The sequence below is a fragment of the Neodiprion lecontei genome, chromosome 3 (assembly GCF_021901455.1).
Source record: "Neodiprion lecontei isolate iyNeoLeco1 chromosome 3, iyNeoLeco1.1, whole genome shotgun sequence".
NCBI lineage: Eukaryota > Metazoa > Arthropoda > Insecta > Hymenoptera > Diprionidae > Neodiprion > Neodiprion lecontei.
This window is the reverse complement of record NC_060262.1, coordinates 12,307,391-12,332,482: the sequence shown is the minus strand read 5'-3', so window position 1 is coordinate 12,332,482 and position 25,092 is coordinate 12,307,391. Positions and strand designations below refer to the sequence as shown.

Here is a 25,092-nt window from a genome sequence, read left to right as displayed (position 1 = left end):
TCAAACGCGAAAAAGGGCTTAACAGCCCCATTTTATGTATATATATACAATTCCGAACGCAAACACTCCAATGCATTTTCATTTCACGCAGGAATCAAAATCTGAGTACCTTTTTACGTTCGGTAAAGTTGCTCGGCGAAGATAGAAATTATTGCTGATTTTTTTTTTTTTTTTTGCTGCCGTCGATTAATGCTGGCTTAGCTTGATGTTATTAATAAGTTTTCGATGCGATCTCATTGTGTGGAAAGATAAATAATTGGCTTAACGTAGTACACCTGTCTTAAATTGAAAAAACATTAAAAATACTGGAACATCACAATACGGAGTCGTCCGGAGCTTTCGCTGAGTCTGGGCAAGAGAAGCTGGTATCAGTCGAAGCAGCGCCTCAAAGGTGGCAAGCCCAAGGTGCGGATATCGAGAATCCGGATTGAAAGCCGCTCCGCAGCTGAAGTACAGATTTTTTTAAAAAGTGTTGAAGAAAAATGAAGAATCGACGAATCACTGACAATTACGTCTCGCATCCTCTTAAGACCGAATGTACAGAGGAAAACGACGACACGTTCAGCGGCAGTCCGTTAAAAGTCCGGGTTTTCAAAAGACGATGGCTTCAACTATTCTTATTTGCTTTGTGCGGCATATGCAGCAGCTATCATTATGCTCAATTCGTCATCGTCAGCCACATAATAAGTCGGTAAGATAATTATTGATCACCCGTAATGGTATTCTTATTCTTCGTACAAATATAGATGAGCCACTAAAATTTGAAACGGAAGCGAAATCAGTACTCAAGACCTTGACTCGTGCTGCTCATACAGACAAATTGAGTCCTCAGATACTACGACGTCTCGGCGTTGGCGGTAGCATCGACCAACATCATGTTGATGGTAGCCTACGCAGTTTTCCTCTTCCCTGCCATGTTTTTAATGGAACGCATCGGCCTGAAGTGGACGGTCGTGATAGGAGCCGCATTGACGTGTCTCGGAGCTTGGATTAAGGTCTTTTCGGCAGCCAAAGATCGTTTTCCGCTGCTGCTCAAAGGGCAAGCCATGGTCGCGATCGGCCAAGTTTTCATTGCTCCTGTTCCGGGAAAATTGGCTGCATTCTGGTTCGGGAATGACCAACTCGCCCTCGCCACCGCCATCGGCTCCTACGCAGCTCACGTCGGCTTGTCGCTCTGCTTCCTAACCGTTCCGATTTTTGTCCGAAACCACTACGACGTCGAGGAAATCGGGTACCGATTGTCCGTCATTTACTGGACAGTCGCGATTGCATGTTCAGTCGTAACGTTGGCCGTACTTTTTCGTGAGTCTTTGCAATTCTCCACTTACGAAGACGACGAATTCGTTCCTTAACCGATCCTCTTTTCCCATAAAGTTTTTCAGGACGAACCTCCCGCGCCACCAAGCGAGTCGCGGGCGCTTCAAAAATCCACGCACGAGCGTTTCGACAAAGGAATTTTAGTGTCCTTCAAAAAGTTACTAACAAAGAACAGGAACTTCATCATTCTTTGGAACGCCTATGGTCTGATTGTTAGCATATTTAACTCGATGGGGGCAATTTTGAATCCGTTGGTCTTAACTCACTTCAAGGTAACGCTACTTCCGACTCTGCACGTTCCTGCAGTGCCCTCAGTTATATTTAACCGTCTTTCAGAACTGCGAAGTTGATGTGGGAATAATGTTTCTTTTGCTGTGCTTTGTGGGTACCATAGGTTCGTTGATCATCGCATCAATTCTCGACAAAACGAAGAAATTCAGGTTAGTTGACCGTGGCTGTGACGCGTAACGACTTGAACGGTGTAACTACAGCGTTCAACAATTACAGAGTCATCGCCATCACCGTGAGCAGTTCGTCCTTATTTTGCGAAATACTTTTTGCCACGACCTTGAATATGGAAATTAAATGGACGGTTTTTCTGTCAATTTCGCTTTTCGGGTAAGTATATCACTGTGATTAGAGTACAATTTGAACGATTATTTATGTTATGCTCACGTTTCTCGGTGTGACTACACGCAACCGTTTCCGTTTCAGCATTACTCTGCTCAGTTTCAACGCGATTGGATTTGAATTATGCGCCGAAGCGACTTACCCCGAGTCTCAGGCACTATCGACAGGAATTTTGAGCACAGCGGGCCAAATATACGGAGCTTTCGTAATTCCTCTTATCCTCAAGGTGACAGACGTTTACGGCGAAACGGCTGGACACGCGGTCATTCTCGCAATTCTCGGCCTAGGAACTCTGTTGACAATATCGAATAAAATCGATCTGCGTAGGCAAAGAGCTGAAGAATCTGCCATGTGATATAATGCGCTGAGCCAAGGAGTATCAGACGAAATAGTCAAATGATTTTGATTCTAATAGCCTTCGTCGACGATTCGAGTTTACTTTCATTATTATACATAACAACCGACAAAAGTGATCGATTGAAAGATCTTGCCAAAAGTCGAATATTCTCGGCATCCGCAAATAAACCATTAGAAATTGAACGTTGCAGAGATCAGGAATCAAGATAATTCTTACTCACCAAGTTAGTTGATTCGTCGTGTTCAAAGAATGTGAGAAGAATTTTGGTGCTCCTAATCCGCACGTGAAGTGTCGCCGAAAAAAATGGAGTAACTTTCTCGCGTCTCACTTGTGTTTTTTATCTGATACTAATCTTAAGATGAATTACACGAATAAGAATTTTCATAATCATCTTTTATCCAAAGTATTTTCTACAATTTATTGAAATTTATTCCTCACATTCCTTCCCTCCTCTTTGTAGAATTCATACAATATCAGTCCTGGATTGAGGAGACTTTCTGTTTCTGCATCCAGGCGGCTCAACGTGATTCTATATTATTTTCAAAAGTTGAAATGGCACCACGTTGGCAAAATGTCAAAGTTAAAAAAGCCTGCCTTAAATTATAAACGTTGGTCCTAACCGCATTTGGTGGTTTTCATAACTCAGGTATATTTAGCGAGAAGTAAAAAGAGAACGTAAATTTTGACCACTCAACGTTTGCGCAATAAGTATTATAAGCTGTGGGTGCAATCCTCTACGTACATGTGTGATTAAAATAATTTCGATTGAAAATTTTGGTACCCTCAAATTTGGTTGATCAGAAGCTTTAAAAGGCTTCCCTTATTACCCGAATTTTTGATCATTTCTCACTATTTCTTTACGAAATGAGCATCCTTTTAAGCGGATTCTTCTGTACGTCCGAAAACCGATTGTTCGTAACGAATACGAGATTTTGCATTACCTGTAATTTCGAAATCAAGTTATTTGAATCTGCAAGGCATTGGTCAAATTTACCTGTCCAATCAAACGAAAATTAGAAACTTTTTCATTTTCAAGACTCAACAAGAGCTTTTCATTCATTGCCATCACGTTGCATTGAAATATAAAATTACTTCATTGGATAAACTTTATTCTATATTTGTACGATTGTTCTTTACATCAGTATAAGTATGAGTGATTGCCAAAAAACTGAATAACAACCAAGCAGTCTAATTTCTAAGCAATGAGTGTAATTCAAGGACTAAAACTCTATTGATTACTATTGAGACTTAGATTGAAATAAAAATCTGAATGAGGTTAAAATTTCTTCGTACCATCATCCTATTTTCTCAGCTGTTGGTCCGACGATGTTCTACATTATGCCTATTTAATTTTTCAAGTATTCAGTTAATCTGGATAATATTACATGAATCAATTCCGGAAAATTGGAGTTTTCGGGTCCAAGATGACGAAAAAAAAGGTTTTCAAAACGCCATTTTGAATTTTTTCGATCTAAGATTCGTGGCTTTCGAAAAACACTAGAACAGATTTATTCAGAGAGACTGTGATAAATCTGCAGAATTTCTCCCGTCTTGACGATAATTTACAAGTTTGAAAAAACGAGAAGCTGCAGAGAATGAGAAAAAAAAAAGAATAAGGATCAAACCGACACGAGAGTCTCACAAATCTTCTTCGACCTTTACATCCGATGTAAATTCAATGCAATTTACTAACGAGACCGGAAATTTCTCCAAAAGACGATCCGTAATCCATAAATTACGTGTCGTTGGAAAATTGGTAGCTGTATAATAAAAAGCATGATGAAATTCGTTCAATAGAGTTCAACCTTGAGCTGAATAAAGGTATATATATATATATACATTGAATGCCTCAGACCGAAACGAAGCAATTCAACAAAAAATCCTTCGATTGCAAAATCATTTTTCGAATTGTTATAATATAATTTTGAATATTCACGATACCTGTTCTATAATTAATTCGTCAGTTTCGCGAGTCGGGTGATAAAAGAAAACAAAAATGTTCATTTATCGGATGATTTATCAATTGAAAAAATATTTGACTGTTCGATTCTTGTACAGTTTAAGAGACGAGTTTGATACAGGAAAAAAAAGAATGCCGGTTTACAGTTACTTTTTGTTTTTTTTTTTTTTTTTTTATTTACTCGGTTTTTTAGTGAAATCTTTTCGATAATTCAGATTTAATATGGTCAATTCCTCGATGGCGCGTCCTTGACGATTCGCGAACCTTGCCGAATCCTTGAGTTTGCCGGTGCAACGATTAATCGAAAACAATGGCCTGAAACGTCGATTGAGGACAAATTTATGCGCGGGAGGCTAAGAATGACGAAAAGTAATCAATTTTCTATTAAATCGATTATTTTTTTCGGATGAATCGAGTAGAATCGATTATTTTTCAAACTCTATCAATCGACACATTCGATTAGTTTTCCTCGCGATCGTTTTTTGTTTCCTGCTCGTATAAAGGACGCATTGCAATATCAGTTTATGCGATTAAAGTATCGATTATTATCATTGTCTTACATACTAATTACCAGTTTGACATAATAAGTGAAAAACACATGAATATTTTCACCTAAAATTGAAAAATTTTTTCAATGAAACTACAAATTATCGAAATAAAACTTTTCCGCTATTAAGACTGCATACTGAAATTTACGAGATTTTGGTTTCGAATGCGCCGTTTAAAAAAAAAGTTTCAAAATATTGGATTAATCGATTCATTTTTACCAATGTAATCGAATCGTGTTCGATTATTTTTAGCTTAGTAGCCATCGCGTTTAAAACAAAACGCCCGTTTTATTACCAAACCTTCAAGCAGCCTTCCGAAAAATGGATGGATGCCCGTGTAATATAACCATTGTAGAGAAATTATTTGACAGGTGAAATAGACGCTCTGTTACTTGACCTCGACTAACGTCTTCGCATTATTCAAAAGCATCGACTCGAACACGCACGATATTCCCATTTATCAACGCGGCTTCACGAGACCTCATTTATACGACTACTAAAAGCGAATTTTCACCCTCCTCACCCTCCTGACCGTGAATATTTTTTACTCTTCTCTTCTTTTCCCTCCTCCCGACATCGTTTTCCCAGAGATAAAAGTGCGGAGTCGTATCTCGGATAGACCCGGCCGGTGTTATTTAATATAATAGAATATTATAAAATAGCGTCTCTAAAATGTCCATCGAACAAGAATGTAATCTGCGGAGCCTGTTGGTGTGAAATTAGACAAATAAGTTACGAGCAAAAGTGGGCGAAGATTTCAATACACTAATAGACCAGTCAAATAGAATTTGAAAATGGCAAAACGGATTGAAAAGCCAATTTTTTTAGGACAAGTAGAGGCTCATCTGAGATGCCCAGAAACACCAAAATCCAAAAAAATTTCATTGTGCATCGGCCGCCATCTTGAAAAACAGGTAATCCTCGATATCTCGGCTCCCATTAGTCGGATTTTCGATTAGTTTTTTTTAGTTTTTTAGAGCAAAATATTGTCTACAACTTTTATTGCAAGTATTTTTTGATAGCTGAGAATGAAAATTTTTTACGATAAAAAAAGTGCCATCAATTGATGTCTAATAATGTTTATTGTCAATTATATTGCCCCCTTTCGATGTGATCAATAAATTTTTCATATAAAAGTTGTAGAGGACTAAATTCTGAATAATTTTTGTGTATACGATTTTGCGATTACTTGAATATTACCTGAGATAGAGGGCGTCAAAGTTGTCTCTGTCCGCATTCTACCTGTAAAGCTTACGGACACAATAGGCGCCGGAATAGCTGCATATAATCGTCGATATCTTGGCTTCTACTGTTTCGATTTTATTCTTTATTTTTCAGTTTTTCAGAGAAAAATATTTCCTACATCTTTTATTCAAATGATTTTTTGATACTTGGGAAGAAAAAAAGGTTACGAATAAAATAGTGCCATGAACTTAGGATAAAAAATATTTATTGAATGAAATTTGCGACCCATGGTTCCTTCCTGACTTGTGGTCCCCTTTATTAGTAGAATTTTTTAAGCCAATACAAAATTTTGACCTTGAGTTTCGGGGTCAAGGTCAATTTTTCGGATCCATGTTGGGGGGTAATCTTTGCCGAACGTGACCTGGAGAATCACCTGGCGAAGTGGTGACACATAATTTTTATACACCCTGTACTTGGCGGGCACATTTTTGATGAAAATCAATTTCGAATTCCAAAGCGACAGAGTAATCATGGAGTTTAATCCATCGCATCAATTCGCGGAATAATGGTATGAGAATATAAACTGTACATGATTTTACGGCGTGGGATAATATTTATTTAATCACGCAGAATAAAAACTCGATGCTTTATGGAAACAGTATACTCGATTGGATACTTTACATGGCACAAGCAGCCAAAGCTTTGATATGTCCAATTTACCTGCCAATATCTTATCCTTGTTAGCTAACTAAAAAATATTTAAATTTTTATCAACCATGTTCGAAGATGCTTGTAATAACGTAATAAAGGACAATATAAGAATTGCATCGAGAGGAATTAATGGGTTCGCCGTGCGTAATGAACACACGCGGTGTCGAAGAAATCTCACAGCAAAAAAGCGAATATATTTGGAATCGAAGAGCTTCTGTTTAGAGTCTGGAAATTGAATACTATTATAGTAATATTCGCTGACGTCATGACGCAGCAATCTTCTTCGGTTGTAGATAAATAATTAAACATTTGATGACTCAGATGACTGAATATTATTTCGGCGTCAGCCGTGCCAGGATGTATAAGGAGTATGAAGGTGACTTCGTTACAAAAAGTATACGTTTTTTGAAAATCGTCGCGTGCGAGTGTACAGGAGTGATGGGATGCAGGCGCCTTCGGCGCACATATGTATTCCAAAATTGAAATTATACGATAATAGTGCTGTTCAAGGCTAACTGATCAATAGACTGAATCTCATGAAGTCCTCAATTCTATAAAATATGCAATTAAACTACAAGAGGCAAGAAAAGTAACAAATCTGATACGATAGTAACATTAAACAATCTGTCATCAACCAGTCGTTCCGATGCACAATTCCTTTTGTTAAAAAAAAATTCAGTCCATTGATAGATGGTAACAGATAGTCTTGGAAACGGAATTATTACACACGATCACGCACGTCACGAACAAGTGTGACCGTTTCGATAAAAAATATAAAGCGAATGTGCCCGCCAAGTACGTAGCGCTTGGAATGATGTTTCGATATCACCACACGAAACAGCGAGTTCCGACTTCACGACGTATACCTACTTGCTGAGAGATCGTAGGGCTTGGGGTTCTTTCCTGATTTCACGACAGAGACTGGCAATATCTAAGTTGTTCTTAAATTTTTATTGTGATTTGGTTTCGATAACTTGGCGGATTTTTTTAAGTTTCAGTTGTTTTTGCCCAGATAATATTTGTCTGGGAGGTACAGTGACAATTTTAATAGTTTATCATTTTTGTGGTCAGGACAAAATGATTTCGTGCACCCCGACTAAATTTTTTTTATTACGATGCTCAGCTTGGATTTACAAAAGAATGTGTCTAATGCGCATTATGTTGAAGTTAGTAACGTTACCGTAACGATTCGTGTCTAGGAAAAACCGTTATTTCGCGATTTTGGAACTGTTTGAAGTACAGTAAACTGTAATAAAACAAAACATACTCAAGCATATTTTGGAATTTCAGTTCCTCCATAATTATTATAAAAATGAGAAAATAGTGATTTTTTCTCAATGTTTCGTTACTAATCTTCCTTTCACCACTCAACTGCTGTAATATCTTAATATTATGGAGAATTAAAAAAATCCCATCATTCATTTCTATAACGTTGATCATAAGTTGAAAAATTATTTTGATTCTACTCAGCTGGCCGAAAAATTTTACAGGTGAAAATCGTTCCTTTCGTGTAATTATTTAGAGCCGTCACCTCATGCATTGCTCCTCTTTATCAATTTACAATAAATAATGTTGATTAATGTTATTCTTGGATATGAAGGTCACAACTCAAAACACTTTTTTATCGTGTTAACGTTTCGGCCCTGGTGGGGGCCCTCCTCAGAACATTTTATTTAAATATCTGTCACGAACAAAAATAAAATAATGTACAACTAGGTTTTGACAAAATTAGACATATTGGTATAAATAATATGCAAGGATGTTTAAGCAAGTATAAAAGAGGAGTTACCTCGTATGAGATGACACTTCCAATTACATAGAATGCGTGTTGGTAATTGATGAATAAATAGAACAAAAAAACAATAAAGACAAAAACCGAAACACACTGCGTTCGCGACACGTAATTCCCACGAATTCATATTTGTTGTTGGTTTGATAAAATGAAATAAAGCACACCGCCGTTATGGTTGAGTCCAGAGCACATAAGCACAAATGGAACGTCCAGTGTGTAGTGGGAGGAGGTCGATCTCGATAGTTATCAGAGCAACGCAGAGTCAACGGGTTAAAAGGAAACCAAAATTTTTTTGTTAAGGAGGTAAAATCGAGAGCAAGGTCAGTCGGTAATGGACAATTACAATGGTCGTATCACAGAGGTGTAAATATTACTTAGATGTTCTATGTCTTGTTTACGGTTGACAGAATTGGGATGTGCTACAATATTGCACATTTCTAACAGTAGCCTATTGTAATACAACGGTTCGACGTCAATAATGCTGGCTTGAGAATAATTAAAAGAGTGGTCGAAATCGATGGCATGTCTCGTCAATGCAGTATAATTATCCTCGTGTTCATGGATATTGCGTTTATGCTCGGTTATCCTGGTGTGTAGTTGCCTACTAGTTTGGCCTATGTAAGCCATGTTGCATTGGTTGCAAGGTATTTTGTAAACTACACCAGAGCGCATACCCAGGGGTAAGGGGTCTTTACCCGAATCAAACATCGAGGATAGATCATGTGCACATTTGCCCACAAATTGAATTTTGTACTCGGAGAATGTTCTGTTGAGTGACTCAAACAACCCCGCAACGTATGGGATGGAAATATAGCTTTTTTCATTGGTTTGTGTAGTAGTTACATCGAAATTGTTGTTAGGGCTGGTCGATGACAAGATGGAATCGTATTTAAACTTTATATGTTTGTTGAGCAGGCGAGGTGGATAGTCGTTTTTACTTAGTACCTGCTGAATCAAGGACAAATTTTTTTTGTGAAATTCCATACTTGAGAGTCGGATCGCTCTGTCCACTAAGCAATTAATCGTTCCAATTTTGTATGATTTGGGATGGTGAGAATGGTAATTTAAATACCTTTGTGACCAAGTAGCCTTATGAAACCAATCAGTTTTAATTAGCTGATTATCATTGATGATCAGGACATCTAAAAAGCTAATTTGGTGATTAGACTCTAATTCAGATGTAAATTGTAGTCTCGGATGGAAACTGTTGAAAACTGAAAGCAAATGCTGCAACTTTATCCGAAGGGACAGCTGTAATTATGTCGTCTACATATCTGAAAAAGAATGAAGGCTTGAAGTCCAGTTTATTAAGACAGTATTGTTCAAGATCATCCAAAACCAAATCAGACAAAATTGGAGAGAGCGGTGAGCCCATCGGTAAACCATACGTTTGAGCATATATGTTATGGTTAAATTTAAATATGGCAGCCTTAAAACATATGTGCAATGCTTTTAAGAGTTCGTTAAGTGGGACCGGAATTTTGTCCACCAGCTGATGCCAGCGCTGTTTAACAGCGTTGATTGCAAGATCTTGTGGTACATTAGTGAACAAGGATACAACATCCAGCGAAACTAAAATATGATCAGCTGGAAGACGAAAGTCCCTAATAGCATTCACCAGAGCAAAACTATCTCTTACCCGTGACAAGGGAGGTATGATGTTATTACCTATACATTGACTGAGGAAACGAGCCAAATTGATAGTCGGACTATCAGTGAAGGACACTATAATTCGTACCGGTGTGTCAGGTTTGTGAATTTTCGGTAGTCCGTAAGCACTAGGTGGTAGGCAATCAGTTTTTGCAATTTGACGTCTCAGTTGATCAGAGATGAGTTTGCTTTTAGACCAATCAGTTGTTAGTTTTTTTACTTCTTGTTGCAAGGTACAAGTGAGGTCGTATCTAACAACTTTGTAAGAATTGTTGTTAGAGAGTTGTTGCAACATTTTATCCTCGTACATTTGCTTGTTCATCACAACAGTCGTGTTACCCTTATCCGCCTTCAAGAAAAGTAGGTCCTGGTTGTTATTTTGGAAGATCTTGGTTTCTTTGATTTTATGAAGGACATTCTTGTCAGCGTGAAGGGGAGCAGGAGTGTTGATGAACTTTTTTATTGTGTTGGTAAAATCTTGGCGGGCCGTATTACGAGAATTAGAAGGAATGAAGGAAATCTTTGATTCGAAATCCGATATGAGTTTGTTGGTTGGGATGCAGTTAGTCTTAAAAGGAATGCCATATTTAGGTCCCATTTTTAGCACGTCAGTAACATTGACAGGAATATCAGTATTACTGAGGTTTACGATCCAATTTTCAAAGGTCGGGTCTATTGGATTAGAAGTGAGTCGTTTTTTGTTATTAATCAGATTAGCTAACTTGTTGATGTTAGCCGTCTTGTAAGCGTTGAAGGCCGGTTCCAATTTCAGGTATTGTGTGTCGAAGAATTTTTTTGACACTTCAACCGGTAATTCAATTAAGTGTCAAAAAAATTCTTTGTATAGGTGTAACAATCTAATGTATAGGTAATAACATCATACCTCCCTTGTCACGGGTAAGAGATAGTTTTGCTCTGGTGAATGCTATTAGGGACTTTCGTCTTCCAGCTGATCATATTTTAGTTTCGCTGGATGTTGTATCCTTGTTCACTAATGTACCACAAGATCTTGCAATCAACGCTGTTAAACAGCGCTGGCATCAGCTGGTGGACAAAATTCCGGTCCCACTTAACGAACTCTTAAAAGCATTGCACATATGTTTTAAGGCTGCCATATTTAAATTTAACCATAACATATATGCTCAAACGTATGGTTTACCGATGGGCTCACCGCTCTCTCCAATTTTGTCTGATTTGGTTTTGGATGATCTTGAACAATACTGTCTTAATAAACTGGACTTCAAGCCTTCATTCTTTTTCAGATATGTAGACGACATAATTACAGCTGTCCCTTCGGATAAAGTTGCAGCATTTGCTTTCAGTTTTCAACAGTTTCCATCCGAGACTACAATTTACATCTGAATTAGAGTCTAATCACCAAATTAGCTTTTTAGATGTCCTGATCATCAATGATAATCAGCTAATTAAAACTGATTGGTTTCATAAGGCTACTTGGTCACAAAGGTATTTAAATTACCATTCTCACCATCCCAAATCATACAAAATTGGAACGATTAATTGCTTAGTGGACAGAGCGATCCGACTCTCAAGTATGGAATTTCACAAAAAAAATTTGTCCTTGATTCAGCAGGTACTAAGTAAAAACGACTATCCACCTCGCCTGCTCAACAAACATATAAAGTTTAAATACGATTCCATCTTGTCATCGACCAGCCCTAACAACAATTTCGATGTAACTACTACACAAACCAATGAAAAAAGCTATATTTCCATCCCATACGTTGCGGGGTTGTTTGAGTCACTCAACAGAACATTCTCCGAGTACAAAATTCAATTTGTGGGCAAATGTGCACATGATCTATCCTCGATGTTTGATTCGGGTAAAGACCCCTTACCCCTGGGTATGCGCTCTGGTGTAGTTTACAAAATACCTTGCAACCAATGCAACATGGCTTACATAGGCCAAACTAGTAGGCAACTACACACCAGGATAACCGAGCATAAACGCAATATCCATGAACACGAGGATAATTATACTGCATTGACGAGACATGCCATCGATTTCGACCACTCTTTTAATTATTCTCAAGCCAGCATTATTGACGTCGAACCGTTGTATTACAATAGGCTACTGTTAGAAATGTGCAATATTGTAGCACATCCCAATTCTGTCAACCGTAAACAAGACATAGAACATCTAAGTAATATTTACACCTCTGTGATACGACCATTGTAATTGTCCATTACCGACTGACCTTGCTCTCGATTTTACCTCCTTAACAAAAAAATTTTGGTTTCCTTTTAACCCGTTGACTCTGCGTTGCTCTGATAACTATCGAGATCGACCTCCTCCCACTACACACTGGACGTTCCATTTGTGCTTATGTGCTCTGGACTCAACCATAACGGCGGTGTGCTTTATTTCATTTTATCAAACCAACAACAAATATGAATTCGTGGGAATTACGTGTCGCGAACGCAGTGTGTTTCGGTTTTTGTCTTTATTGTTTTTTTGTTCTATTTATTCATCAATTACCAACACGCATTCTATGTAATTGGAAGTGTCATCTCATACGAGGTAACTCCTCTTTTATACTTGCTTAAACATCCTTGCATATTATTTATACCAATATGTCTAATTTTGTCAAAACCTAGTTGTACATTATTTTATTTTTGTTCGTGACAGATATTTAAATAAAATGTTCTGAGGAGGGCCCCCACCAGGGCCGAAACGTTAACACGATAAAAAAGTGTTTTGAGTTGTGACCTTCATATCCAAGAATAACATTAATCAACAAATCTCCAAGGTCAAGAAAAATTGTCTTCATTACAATAAATAATTCATTCATTTATTTAATTATTTGTTTATTCACGTAGCTATCTGTATTCATTTTTTTTATATAAAAATATATAGTCGAGTGTGTGGATCATGAGGCTTTACTGTCTTTGGCCCCTGAAAGCAAAGAGATCGAACAGCTGATTCGAAAAATTGGTGTGAGGGCCAAATTTCAAAAAGCTCTACGAACCTGTCAAATGATCACGTCAAGTCAGTTGGAAATTCAATCACCGGAGACTTCAGATACTATTTTTATGATATCTTCCGATTTGTTGAAAGATAAGGTACGATTCAGATTCTAAAAGTTAATTTCATACGAATGAATAGAAAATATCTATTTATTAGTTAAGTACAGTGACAAATGTTAAATTTATATACACGTTTATGATGGGAAACGAAGCAACAATAAGTTGAATAATGCATCTTGTAATGACATAGCCTTCTGGAGTCGATGATTTAAACTTTTAAAAGTCCCCTGCATCCCCCTCGCCTTCTTTTTCTGAGGAAGGCAATCAAAGTCGCTTTAAATTCATGAAACCTATTTAACCCGCAATTACACAAAGATAGAAGATACAAGCTTTAGGTGCTCCTTTCCAAATCAACAATTCGTAGTAGACAATATTTTGTCATCTTTCTTTGCTGTTGCGAATATTAGGAAAAAAATTTCAGCTGCAAATAATGAGTTATGATGAATATAGCATTTTTAAAGTGTCACTGCCTTTCGAATGATTTCTTGAAATTTGCTTCTGAAGAGGATTTTACAATTCAGGGAATCTTTCATTGTCCAAATCGTCCAGGAAGTGTATTTTATTGAAAATTGGCTAATATCATTGAAAGCTCGATGACGTATCACTGGCTTTGGCTAGTATGAGTGATTATAACTTACTAATTGATTTTTTCAACCTGTTCATTTATATCTATTTTTTCATCACTTCTTAAGAATTAACACTTGAAAAATCAGATACTGTTTGCATAGTCAAACCTGACGAAGCAATCCCTTTCACTATCTTCACACCGAGTCCCACAGATGATCAAGTCATGCAAAGGCAAATAACAAGATTACAATCCATTTAATTATTGGGTGCACCATCAAATCTTGATATTGATCCTCAACAGGCAAAACAAAATATTGTATGCGTTGCTGATAGCATTAGTAATGTTAAATAAGATGAGCAAGTGGGCAAGCTTAAGAACATTGAAGAACTTCGCAAAACCATCTTGTACGAAGGTATTGAGGCCCTGGAAATCAAAAAAATTGCTAGTTATATTATTTGATTCTTTATATACAATTGTGCTTGTTCCTGTCACATATACAAGCAAAAGTATGTCATACTGAACCATGTTTAATAATACAATAAAGATATGTATCTTATAAAGATTTATTCATCCGTTTTGTCATTTTAACCCCTTTTTATGAAGACAACCACATTTTTTGTATGCATCAAATACTAAAAAGTTATTGTATTTGGTAGCATGAACAATATATCATTCTGTTCTAACAGCAAATTTACATCCTGTAACTAGAACCAAAGTATTTTGTTATTGTAACAAAAATTCTGCAAATGCCATATTTTGTTATACTTACAAAAGTATTTTGTCAAAGACAGTTTGTTACAATCACCTAATTCTACTGTTGTCCGTACCAAATAAATTGGTTACGGGTATCAAATTAAACAACATTTTTTTGCATACAAAACAAAAACTTTTGTTGACTGAAAACTAACAAAACTTTTTTGTTCGGGTAACCAAACTTTGGTAATGATAACAAAACTTTTTTTGAGTGTATGAACTGCCATGTATAACTATATACCTATTTATTCATTTACAGCTGTTTTTCCCGGGTACAACAGTGATTAAATGTAACACAAGAGACACTTTTCAGAGCAAATAGCGGTATTCTCGCGCTATTGCGTATGCATGGTTTTCCCCGCGGATACACTTTGAATAATAAATAACTGCGTTCGTTCTTATACAGAAGTCCGGATATAACGGACTCCAGTCCAATCGGGAAATATGAAAGGCGGTGACTGGTCAATTACTTCAAATATGCCGAGAAATCGCTACGTATCGTTAAGTTTACCTGCATTGCTATAATCTGCAGAAAGTTTCCACGTAGAACTCCGAGAAAAACGGTACCCCTCATATGTCACACATCGCCCGTCGTGCAATAATAACAGTGCGAAACCGATTTAACCCCCCTCCCCCAAATCAGACGCAACATCTCTCATCTCCTCTAACGTGGCCGTTCCTAGGACAATAGGGGGGATTGACGCTGGTCAAGCAAAAGGATCCTCTGACATTTCTCGGCGTATGCTGTCCCATGATCAAGGCACTCCCACTTCTCTGTATGATTCTTGGCCCAGCAGGACACCATCTTGAACAAGGTTCCGCCATGAGCTCAGTATCCCCATCGATGCTGTGGGCCATGTAACAAACCACCCAGACGTGACTGCAAAGTTGATCATTCCTTCGGTTCTCGCAGAAGGGCTGAAGTTTTCCCCCGTTGACACAAAAGTCGACATGACCGACTCGCCCCATTTCTCCATAGTAACCGGCGTTAGTGTGTATCACTTCTACAAAGTCCGCGTCGCCGCTGTCAAGCCTGTTGACTAGTCCTGGCCTGACCAACGGTCGGGCGGGGTCGAGTCCGACGATGGATCGGAGTCGAAAGAGCAGATAATTCGCCATAACTCCGCAAATATGCGCACCCAACGAATGTCCCACGCACGTCGTCCTCTCCATCGAAAGCCCCATGTTCCTCAGGGTTGTGAGGGTTCCAGCGAGGCACTTTGCGACAGGGCGAAGGTTCGCGACTGCGGCCGGGTAACAGGGTGCGGCACAGAGTGCCCCCCAGTCGACCATGAAGACGTTGTAGCTTCCATTCCGTAAGTAAGCGTCTCTCAATACTGCTATTGGTAACGTATCATCTCCCCCAGCATAACCGTGGATGACAAAGGCATTCTCAAGCCTTGGATTGTAGGGCTCGCGTCGAAGCCAATCTGACTGATCAATCTCCAGTTTCCGCTTCGGATGTCCAGGTGCGTATAGGAAGACGTGCACGTCGGGGTCCGGGCAAAGGTCTCGGTCGTTACCTCTTCTCCAGGCACAGTCATCCTTGTCATATTCTGCCGCTTGCCCGCTTTGAATTGCCTCCCGAATCGGTCCCTTGGCAGCTGAAGTTTCCTGGATCAGTTGAAGAATCGCAGCGTGACACATCGCCGCAAACAAAACTTTCGAGTTGCGCATGATGGGACCGCGTGTGCTGAGGTACTGTTCGAGTCGAGGCCGTTTGGTGACTAAGTATGGGGACCGCAATTACATCGATTTAAAATCCAAGCCGGTACCATCGTACCGTTTCACGGTACCGTTTGACCCCTTCCACGACTTGGCAGCTGTTGAGTGTCACCTAGGCGTTTTCTCTCACGTATTACATAGGTATAGCTATTTACATATTATTTCAACCTTTCGAAGAAAGCAAGCCCGATATTTCAGACATACTTCAAGGTCAGAGAACCAGCGTTTAAATATTTTAGATAGTCTGTTGCCTTTCCGTTTCATTTCACAATTTGTTTTACGCAACGAGCCAGCATGGGATTGATATTCAGATATTAGTAGAAGTTGCTCAAGAATATCAGTTGGATACAGTCAAATTCATTCGATAGCTAACATAACTTTATTAAATATTACGTTGGCTCTATACTGAGTTTAATATATGCTCAATCTGGTCACTTTCTACGGAAGAAAGGATTTGGCGTTGCGCAATGTATACGTTTCAAACCACTGGCCTAGGCAATGTATAACTATATGTATATTATGTATAAGTACATGCACGCACGCACACATGCACGTACACACTATACATATTGTAATATATCAGTGCGCAATTTTTTTTTGCCCAAGAATTTCTTAAAACATAATCATTTGAGTATTCTAATCATTATCGATTATGGTTTGGAAACAATTTAGTCTGTAAAATGGCGCCGCCTTCAACGTCAGTATTTATACAAGTTATTTACAATATGGATAATGGACTCGAACTTTCTAGGCTGTTACAAATACTAGCTTTCGTAAAAATAGAATCACTGTTGGGTAAAAGTAAAATACAGGGAAAACGTGAATGCGGCACTTCTAAGACTTATTGACGTATACATACAATATATGTATATATATGTATTGTAACGGACAGCTGTTCAAGAACGCATACTATCAACAATGCCCGTGACATACTCAAATCACGACAACAACTATAACGGACAACTGAACGAAATCACCATCGACACTGACAGTGACCTACATAAATCCAAAATAATAAACAAAGACGACGGACGTTGACCAACGCATACCAGGACGATGACCCATAACAGGACACACAAGTAGGGGAAGGACGTCGACAAGGTAATCTGGCAACAGCTCCGGGAGAGTATAAATAGGAAGACCACGAAGAGCGGTTACCAGTTGACCGGCAAAGCGCCGAGCTGCTTTATATTTAGACGAAACGTTACTCGTTTAGAGAACATTATTGAATTTAGCTTCAAATATTAGAGAGGAACTTCAAGCAAAGCGCTTAGTTCGAATATTATAAAGATATTATAGAATTAGAGTCCACGATAGCCCGGGACCTCTAAAAAGAATTAGCAAAGATAGAATAGAGCCGCTTATTTAGAAAACGTTTGAACTGTAGGGACCATTTTATTATTTCTTTATTTTTTATTTTATAATTTTGTTCTCTATTGTTAACTTTAGAAACCAAATCGCTGACCACGGACGATGTCAAATGTATTTGAGTTATCGCTATTAAAGCAAATTTATTACCTAAACATGCACTCGTTGTCGTTGTCAATCATATTTTTCTAACAGAAAGTTTCGCCTTGGATAAAGGAGGGGGGGAAGTAAACCAACAGCCAGCCAAGGTAATCCCTGGTCTGGAGGATTGGCGGTGTTTAGGGTCAGTAACCTACAATTAATAATAGGCAGGCGACTGTTTACTTCGAGTTCGCAATTAGAAGGGAGTACTGAAAAGCCCGTATCTCCGATTAGGTGACATACGCCTCTCTCACTTGCCTCAAGCTGGAAGTAACGGCCGAACAAGCCCTTGTCTTTCCGAAGGGCACAACGGGCGGAGGTGCCTGTTCACATATCAAGGCGGCTTTGGTGATACCTAAGTCCGCATAGTTCGACTGACCAGGGTTTTTGGGTCTGATAAGCTGATCCTGCTTTTTACCCATCAGAGGCGGTTCCTTATAAATATATTCTTTCATTGAAAAGTGACAAAGAACACACAATAACGGGTTTATCTCATAGGCTCTGGCCTCAAGATAAACCGCACCAGTTACAATATATATACCACCCTTGTATATATATCCTAAAGTTTGTCCCACGGCGGCCAAAGTTTCTACATTAAAATAACATGTAAGGTTTTCGTCTTCGTGTTCATTTTACATGTTACTCGGCTGCATCTTATGCTATCGCTTCGTAATTAGGCTGGATTTGCACATAAATATATGCTCTTTAAAAGTGTCCACGGTATCTTGACTGTTCTTGAACCGTTTCCCCGGGATAAGTATTGAAATTAATATTTTTTGCTTTTCTTGAGTAATGAACGGTTAAATTCTGAGCAAAAATAATTATAAAGCCGATCTACGCTATAAAAGTAGGAAAAACGTGGCTGAGTTATATAAAAACTCTATGCCATAAGGTGAAGTTATCAAATAATAATTAAGAAAAAAAATTAAATTCTATATTAGAACGTTAAGAGAAGTACATAAATTTAATTCCAATTTTTTTATTATAATTATATAATATAAGAATTACGGTGGGAAAAAACTCTAAAATGGAATAATTTTTTTGAGATTCTTTTCTATCACCCTGCAAGTTTTGAAATACATCGTTTGAAGATCTGATAAAATTCTATCAAAATTGTCCATACGTAATTATTTTTGCTGAGAATTTAACCGTTTATTACTCGTTTATAACTTGGACGAATTATTTTTAATATATAAGCACAGTGGTCACTAACTTCAAACTCCTATATATACACATATACATATACATGTAAGTCTCTATCGTAGAGACTTAACAATTATGATTGTTTGACAGACTGAGAGAACCAACACGTGCTGTTGCAGTGAATAATCACTATAATTAAAGAAATATTTAGTACAGTATATGTATTGGTGAATCTCATTGTATATAAAATTATTATCTCTTCGCACATTCTCCATTTCAACAATTGCACAATTATGACCTTAATGGCAGTATTTGAATACATATTTAATACATTGCACCGTCGAACATATCTCGACGTGAATGTGACTATTCAATTTTAATAACAAATACGCATTATACGATTTATACGGCACAACGTCTCTATTGTTAGCAGTTCTGCGTGTCCCGTCTTTTTTTGCATCGAAAACAATAATGTTTCCGTCATCTCGTCTACGATATGTGGGGTAGCCCTTCGAATGATAATTTGTTTCCCACACATAATCCTTCGGAAATTGTTTCTTACATCGATTAGTTTTTATATCCATGCAAGGTGAATTCATATTTTGTTGACCACAAGAGCCATGAATTATGCATTGTTTGACAATGTCACGTAATAACGGATATCTCGTCTCCTCGGGTATCTCTGCCGAAACTATTTTGTCGAAGTCATCTGCATCACGAATTTTGCTGTCTTCTTCCAGCCAGAACAACATATTAACATATGGTAAGCCTCGTTTTTGGAATTCAACAACAGAAACATAGGCAACAAGCTTTCCAAATACGACTTTGGCAATTAATTCTTCTTTTAACTCCTCAAGTTTTTAATAAAATATTCTCGCTACGAGATCTGGTCGATCCGTTGCAATTTGACCAAGCTTCAGATTTTCAACAATCTCGTTCTATTTATGATTACAGGTCATGATTATAAATAAATCGGGTTTGCCATATTTTTGCATTATTGGCATTGCATCAATAAAACTTTGCTGTAAAGCTTGTGGACTCCCACTAAATGAAGACGGTAATATAACCATTTCTTCTGTTCTTGCATTTTCCTCTCCGGCTTTGTTGTGTAGATAATCTATTACTCCTTTATACATTTCTGCTCGTAATTTGCTTTGTTGATTTCTTATGTGATACAGACGATGACTTTCGACTTTCATTCACATGTCAACAATGTATTGCTGTGACAAACATTCCATACTCAAACATGGACTGAATCCACCTCTGTTGCTTAACATATAGCTGTTGTATTGCAACGCGGTTATATCGTGTTTTCCAGGAAAAATCAGGGGCGAATTTACCTATAGGCCGGGTAGGCCGGGGCCTAGGGCAGCAAAATTTAGGGAGCGGCAAAACTTGGTGAAATTTTTTTTTTTTTTTTTAATTCCCAAAATGCAAAAATACACTGATGAAAAAAATTGTTGAAATTACTAAATATACGGTCGAATACCAGCAACTACACTTCTCGCAAAAATTAAGGGAACAACAAAATTTTCGAAATTTTTTGGTGATTTTCAACAGGCTGTATTTCAGTGAAAAATGGTCGTGCAAGAAATAAAAAAACAAAGCTTTTAAAGCTTGAAGACTCTAGTTTTTGAATTTTTTGGTTAAAAATTTTTCGAAGCACTATTAGCCATGCAATCCTTGGATAAAGCACGAAGAAAAAATTTTCAAAATTTTTTACATTTTTTTTTTCGCTCTACGGGCATTGAAAAATTTTTCCGAGCTAAACCAATGCATAGGTCGCATAGCCTGTTTATTCAGCTTCAAGATGCTTTTTTTTAAACCTCGATACGACCATTTGTCTTCGAGATATCGAATTTTGAATGCCAAAGGATCCTTTTTTACTCAACTGCCGATATCTCTGGAACTACTGGTCGCACAGCGAGCCGAAGGGCAGTTTCTTTTTCTGCAGAAAATTTCCTACAAAAATCTGTCAAGGTTGATGTCAAAAAAAATTTTTTTCCACCTGTAGCGTTAACGTGAAAAAAGAGCAAAAAAATGCCATTTTGCCTTTTTTTGGATAATCGACTGTATCTTCGTCAATATTGGGGGGAAAGCTTAGGTTAGAAGAAAATTTTACAGCCTAATGTACCCCAAAGGTCCCCCTAAATCGATAGATCGATCGGTTCAGCGGTTTTCCTGGACCGATTGATTGAAATTTTGAAAAAATTAAGAGGCTATGCGACCTATGCATTGGTTTAGCTCGGAAAAATTTTTCCATGCCCGTAGAGCGAAAAAAAAATGTGAAAAATTTAAAAAATTTTTTCTTCGTGCTTTATCCAAGGATTGCATGGCTAATAGTGCTTCGGAAAATTTTTAACCAAAAAATTCAAAAACTAGAGTCTTCAAGCTTCAAAAGCTTTGTTTTTTTATTTCTTGCACGACCATTTTTCACTGAAATACAGCCTGTTGAAAATCACCAAAAAATTTCGAAAATTTTGTTGTTCCCTTAATTTTTGCGAGAAGTGTAAATAGTTTTTGGACTTAAACTAAAATTGTGTCATTCCAACAGTATATTTTGGTCACAGCTTCGGACTGAGCCTCTGAATGACAACACTTTTATTGATGTCCAAAAATATTTAGTTGCTGGTATTTGACCGTATGTTTAGCCATTTCGACGATTTTTTTTATCAGTGTACACAAAGATGGAAGGCCTTAGAAACCATTATCCCATCTAGCCAAACTTGATGAGATTTTTTTTTTTTTTACAAGTTGTGCCCTCTGTGAACCCATACGCTGAACGTCTAAAACCTCAAAAGTTTATCCATGGCACCTCGTAACAAAATTTACCCGTATAAAGATTCTGATCACTCAAAGTTTGAATCATGGAGCTGGATCTTTGCTTACTAGCTCACTCCAAGTCCAAGCGTATGATTTTCACTTTGCTCTACTAGAGACAACAGATACTAGTACTGGGTTATTCGGTATTTTCGCTGCCACTAGTATTAGTTATCGTACACGGTGGAGAAGAGGAATAATCGTTTCCAGGGTCAGTCATACTTACCGCCGGCCTCTTGAAAAATGCCTCCAGTTTGTTAACTTTTCTTTACGACATCATCTTGTTTCTCGGTCTTTTCTTTCGCTCGCTTTCTGTACTCCGCTCCGCTTAACTTTTTCCGCCCATCACTCATCTTGCAGTATCAAATACTCAACACCACTCTTTAAACTGTAATATATATTTAATCGGAATAAAACTTACTAATCGAATCACGAAATTAACACAACTATTTTAGCAAATCATGCACTCTCGTTATTAGTTTTGCGCTGAATACTGTCTTTACTAACAGAATGGGTTTGAGTCGAATTAAGATTTTCGAAGAGCCAAAAGTAAAAAGCAAGCTCCAGCGGATAGCAGCACGTTCACGCAACATTGTATGTTGTTATTATAGTTTTAAAGAGTGTTATTAAGTATTGGATACCACATTGTATGTTGTTAATATACAATGTTGGGTCAACGTGCTGCAATCCCCTCGCGCCTGCTCTTTGCTCTTGGCTCTTCGAAAATCTTAGTTTGTAAAAAAAAAATTAACAAATTGGAGGCATTTTTCAAGAGGCCGGCGGTAAGTATGACTGACCCTGGAAACAATTATTCCTCTTGTCCACCATGTACGATAACTAATACTAGTGGCAGCGAAAATACCGAACAACCCAGTACAAGTACATGTGGTAACCAGATCGTCCAGATCGTGCCCACAACAGTTCACTCTAACTGTACTGCCGAAATTTTCGCGGAATCGTTAAAAAGTGAGAAAAATGAAAATGATACGCTTGAAGTGAGCGAAGATCCAGCTCAATGGCGTATAAACGACAAGACCAGGAACTGGATAGCAATGAACGGAGTACAACAAAATATGGATGTTGATTTTTCTCAAAGCCAGCGCATATACGAAGACCACACGCGTTATTTATCGAAATCTTTGTTTGAACGGCAACTCTTGGATGGAGAGAAAGCTCACCGAAGCTGGTTGATTTATTCTCAAAGTACTGGTCGAGTTTATTGCGGGCCGTGTCTTGCGTTTGGTGGTGGGACCCAGTTCGGCAGCACAGGATATAATGATTGGAAGAACGCTACCAGTCGGGTGGCACAGCACGAGAATTCCGCATCCCATAAGTTATGCATTTTAAACATGAAACAGAGAGGAAATGTTCTCGGTCGTATTGATCAGCGGCTAACAGCACACCTCAATGACGAAATAACGTAATGGAGGAACGTGTTAAAACGCGTAGCGGCAACCATAAAAGCTCTAGCCTCACGAGGACTACCATTCAGAGGTCACGACGACAAGTTTGGTTCGCCAAATAACGGCAATTATTTAATGACTCTGGAGCTACTGGCTGAATTTGATCCATTCCTGGCTGACCATGATTCGAGGTACGGCAATCCGGGCAGTGAACGTACGAGTTATATGTCGTCGACGATCTGCGATGAGTTTATCAAGCTTACGGCCGATACAGTGCTCCGTATTATTGGAGTTTACTCCTTAAGAAAGGATTTCAGTTATAGGGCCCGGTACGGAAAAAATATGAGGAGTAAAATCAAGTATAACACGAAAACTTGAGGCGTTATAGAAAGAGACAAACATATATATTGAACGTGCAAAAGAATGAGATGGAAACATTACACAGCGTATCCTATACTCGGGGTCTCCTCTTTGTGCGGTGCTTCGCACTCTCACTATATAGTTCACTACCTCTGGTCTGAGAGTTGAATGTGTGCGTATGTTTGTACGTGTGTATTGTGTGCCTCCGTATGAATTTATAAGACGTGACGTTATCGGGTCAAAATATTTCAAAATATGGAAAAAATTAATTTAGATGATATTGAAGAAGAATCCGAACAACACATGGATGCGGTTAATTTGTAAGCTTCTCGTTTATATTTATGAATAATATACATTTCAAATACGAACAGCTAGATCTTTTATTTATTTATTTATTATTATTATTATTTTTTGATTAATTGATTTGATATATTTTTTATATTTATATAACTAGGGGCTTCGCCTCTGCGCGCTTCGCGCGCCAACCCCATCTCGGCGCTACGCGCCTCACTATTTCCTTACGCATTGTCTAGTAGACAGGCGAATTCCTTCATGTTGATTTGATGGCAGGTCTGCACTTGCTATCCACTTCAATTCCTTCTGTGCTTACTTTTCTTTTTTTCATCAATCTAAGCTTCCATTCGTTGGTTGAAAATTGGTGTTCCTTCTCTATTGATATCGATCTATCTCCTTGACTTGCTGAATTATTTTTGCTACCGCTCTGCCCGTTATTCTCCAAAATCACCTTCTTTATATTATTTTTCTCTCTATATTTGTGTTACTGTTCACTCTGCAAAACACCTCTTTCTCTTGTGGTTAACATAGATCCTGGTCGTCCTCTTCCCTGGTTATACGAATATTTGATGGATATTATTCTATGGCTTATTTGCTTCTTCGCACTTACAATTTTGTTTTCCTCTTTCTTTTGTGATACTTCCGACCATCCACCATCTTCATCGCCTTGTCTGCTGCTTGAAACTCCCCCTTTCTCCATTGTCATCGTAAATCCTGGCTGTCCTTTTGACTGTTTGGTGATATATTTAGATTTACTATTATTTGATTGTTACTTTTCATACTTGTTACTCACTATCTGAATTTTATTTTGGTTCTGCAAGACATCAAAGTATCCACTGTATCCGTCGCCGGTGAAGAGTAGCGAGAATTGTGTTTCATTTTGTGATCCGATCCGGTGTGGATGAATTTGTTCTTCGCGATACACGATTAAACATATCTTAAAAATGTCCGCAGCTGCAGCTAATTCTGCTTCTCCCCCGTAAATTCCATTTTCATTCATATGTGATTTGTAATCACCAGGTGACCTAATCACAGCACCGTTTGACTCATTACCTGTAATAAAACCCGCAAATGTAGACCAATTATCCACTATATTTGAAACGATACTCAGTCTCACCTCTGCGTGTCGATCTTGAGTGCCGTATACACGATACGCCAACGCGCGAAAAAGACAATTCCCGTCGGGAATCATCTTGATAATTTTCGTTTGCATGTTCATTTTTTGCGCGTCAGAAACAGATACCTATAAAGATATTTGTCAAAGACTGTCATAAACAGCCGATGACAGCTGTCAAAGGGTTTGCTAGATGCTTTTTGTTTT

At 38.0% G+C, this 25,092-nt stretch overlaps 3 protein-coding genes across 3 annotated transcripts; 1 reads left to right on the top strand and 2 right to left on the bottom strand.

Moving 5' to 3' along the window:
• Positions 1–417: 417 nt before the first annotated feature.
• On the top strand, positions 418–15,622 carry LOC124293496 (feline leukemia virus subgroup C receptor-related protein 2-like). Its single transcript, XM_046734497.1, has 7 exons — positions 418–691; positions 833–1,302; positions 1,375–1,589; positions 1,654–1,757; positions 1,825–1,935; positions 2,032–2,380; positions 15,613–15,622. Exons 1-6 carry the CDS (start codon positions 483–485, stop codon positions 2,300–2,302), a joined length of 1,380 nt encoding a protein of 459 aa, XP_046590453.1. The 5' UTR covers positions 418–482; the 3' UTR covers positions 2,303–2,380; positions 15,613–15,622.
• On the bottom strand, positions 9,676–11,428 carry LOC124293424. The gene is made up of 2 exons (XM_046734275.1): positions 11,311–11,428; positions 9,676–10,952 (listed from the first exon to the last, which is right to left on the bottom strand). Exons 1-2 carry the CDS (start codon positions 11,426–11,428, stop codon positions 9,676–9,678), a joined length of 1,395 nt encoding a protein of 464 aa, XP_046590231.1.
• LOC107227279 (phospholipase A1 member A-like) lies at positions 13,258–16,234 on the bottom strand. Its single transcript, XM_015668386.2, has 2 exons — positions 15,029–16,234; positions 13,258–14,187 (listed from the first exon to the last, which is right to left on the bottom strand). Exon 1 carries the CDS (start codon positions 16,192–16,194, stop codon positions 15,157–15,159), a length of 1,038 nt encoding a protein of 345 aa, XP_015523872.1. The 5' UTR covers positions 16,195–16,234; the 3' UTR covers positions 13,258–14,187; positions 15,029–15,156.
• Between the last annotated feature and the right edge of the window lie 8,858 nt (positions 16,235–25,092).

Bases quoted from the DNA above. Each gene is read 5' to 3' on its own strand.
- LOC107227279 (XM_015668386.2), bottom strand. From the start codon at position 16,194: ATGCGCAACTCGAAAGTTTTGTTTGCGGCGATGTGTCACGCTGCGATT.
- LOC124293424 (XM_046734275.1), bottom strand. From the start codon at position 11,428: ATGTCGTCTACATATCTGAAAAAGAATGAAGGCTTGAAGTCCAGTTTA. The intron at 10,953-11,310 runs GTAAACCATACG...TACCGGTTGAAG, and splicing joins AGAGAGCGGTGAGCCCATCG to TGTCAAAAAAATTCTTCGAC.
- LOC124293496 (XM_046734497.1), top strand. From the start codon at position 483: ATGAAGAATCGACGAATCACTGACAATTACGTCTCGCATCCTCTTAAG. The intron at 1,590-1,653 runs GTAACGCTACTT...ACCGTCTTTCAG, and splicing joins TGGTCTTAACTCACTTCAAG to AACTGCGAAGTTGATGTGGG. The intron at 1,758-1,824 runs GTTAGTTGACCG...CAACAATTACAG, and splicing joins GACAAAACGAAGAAATTCAG to AGTCATCGCCATCACCGTGA.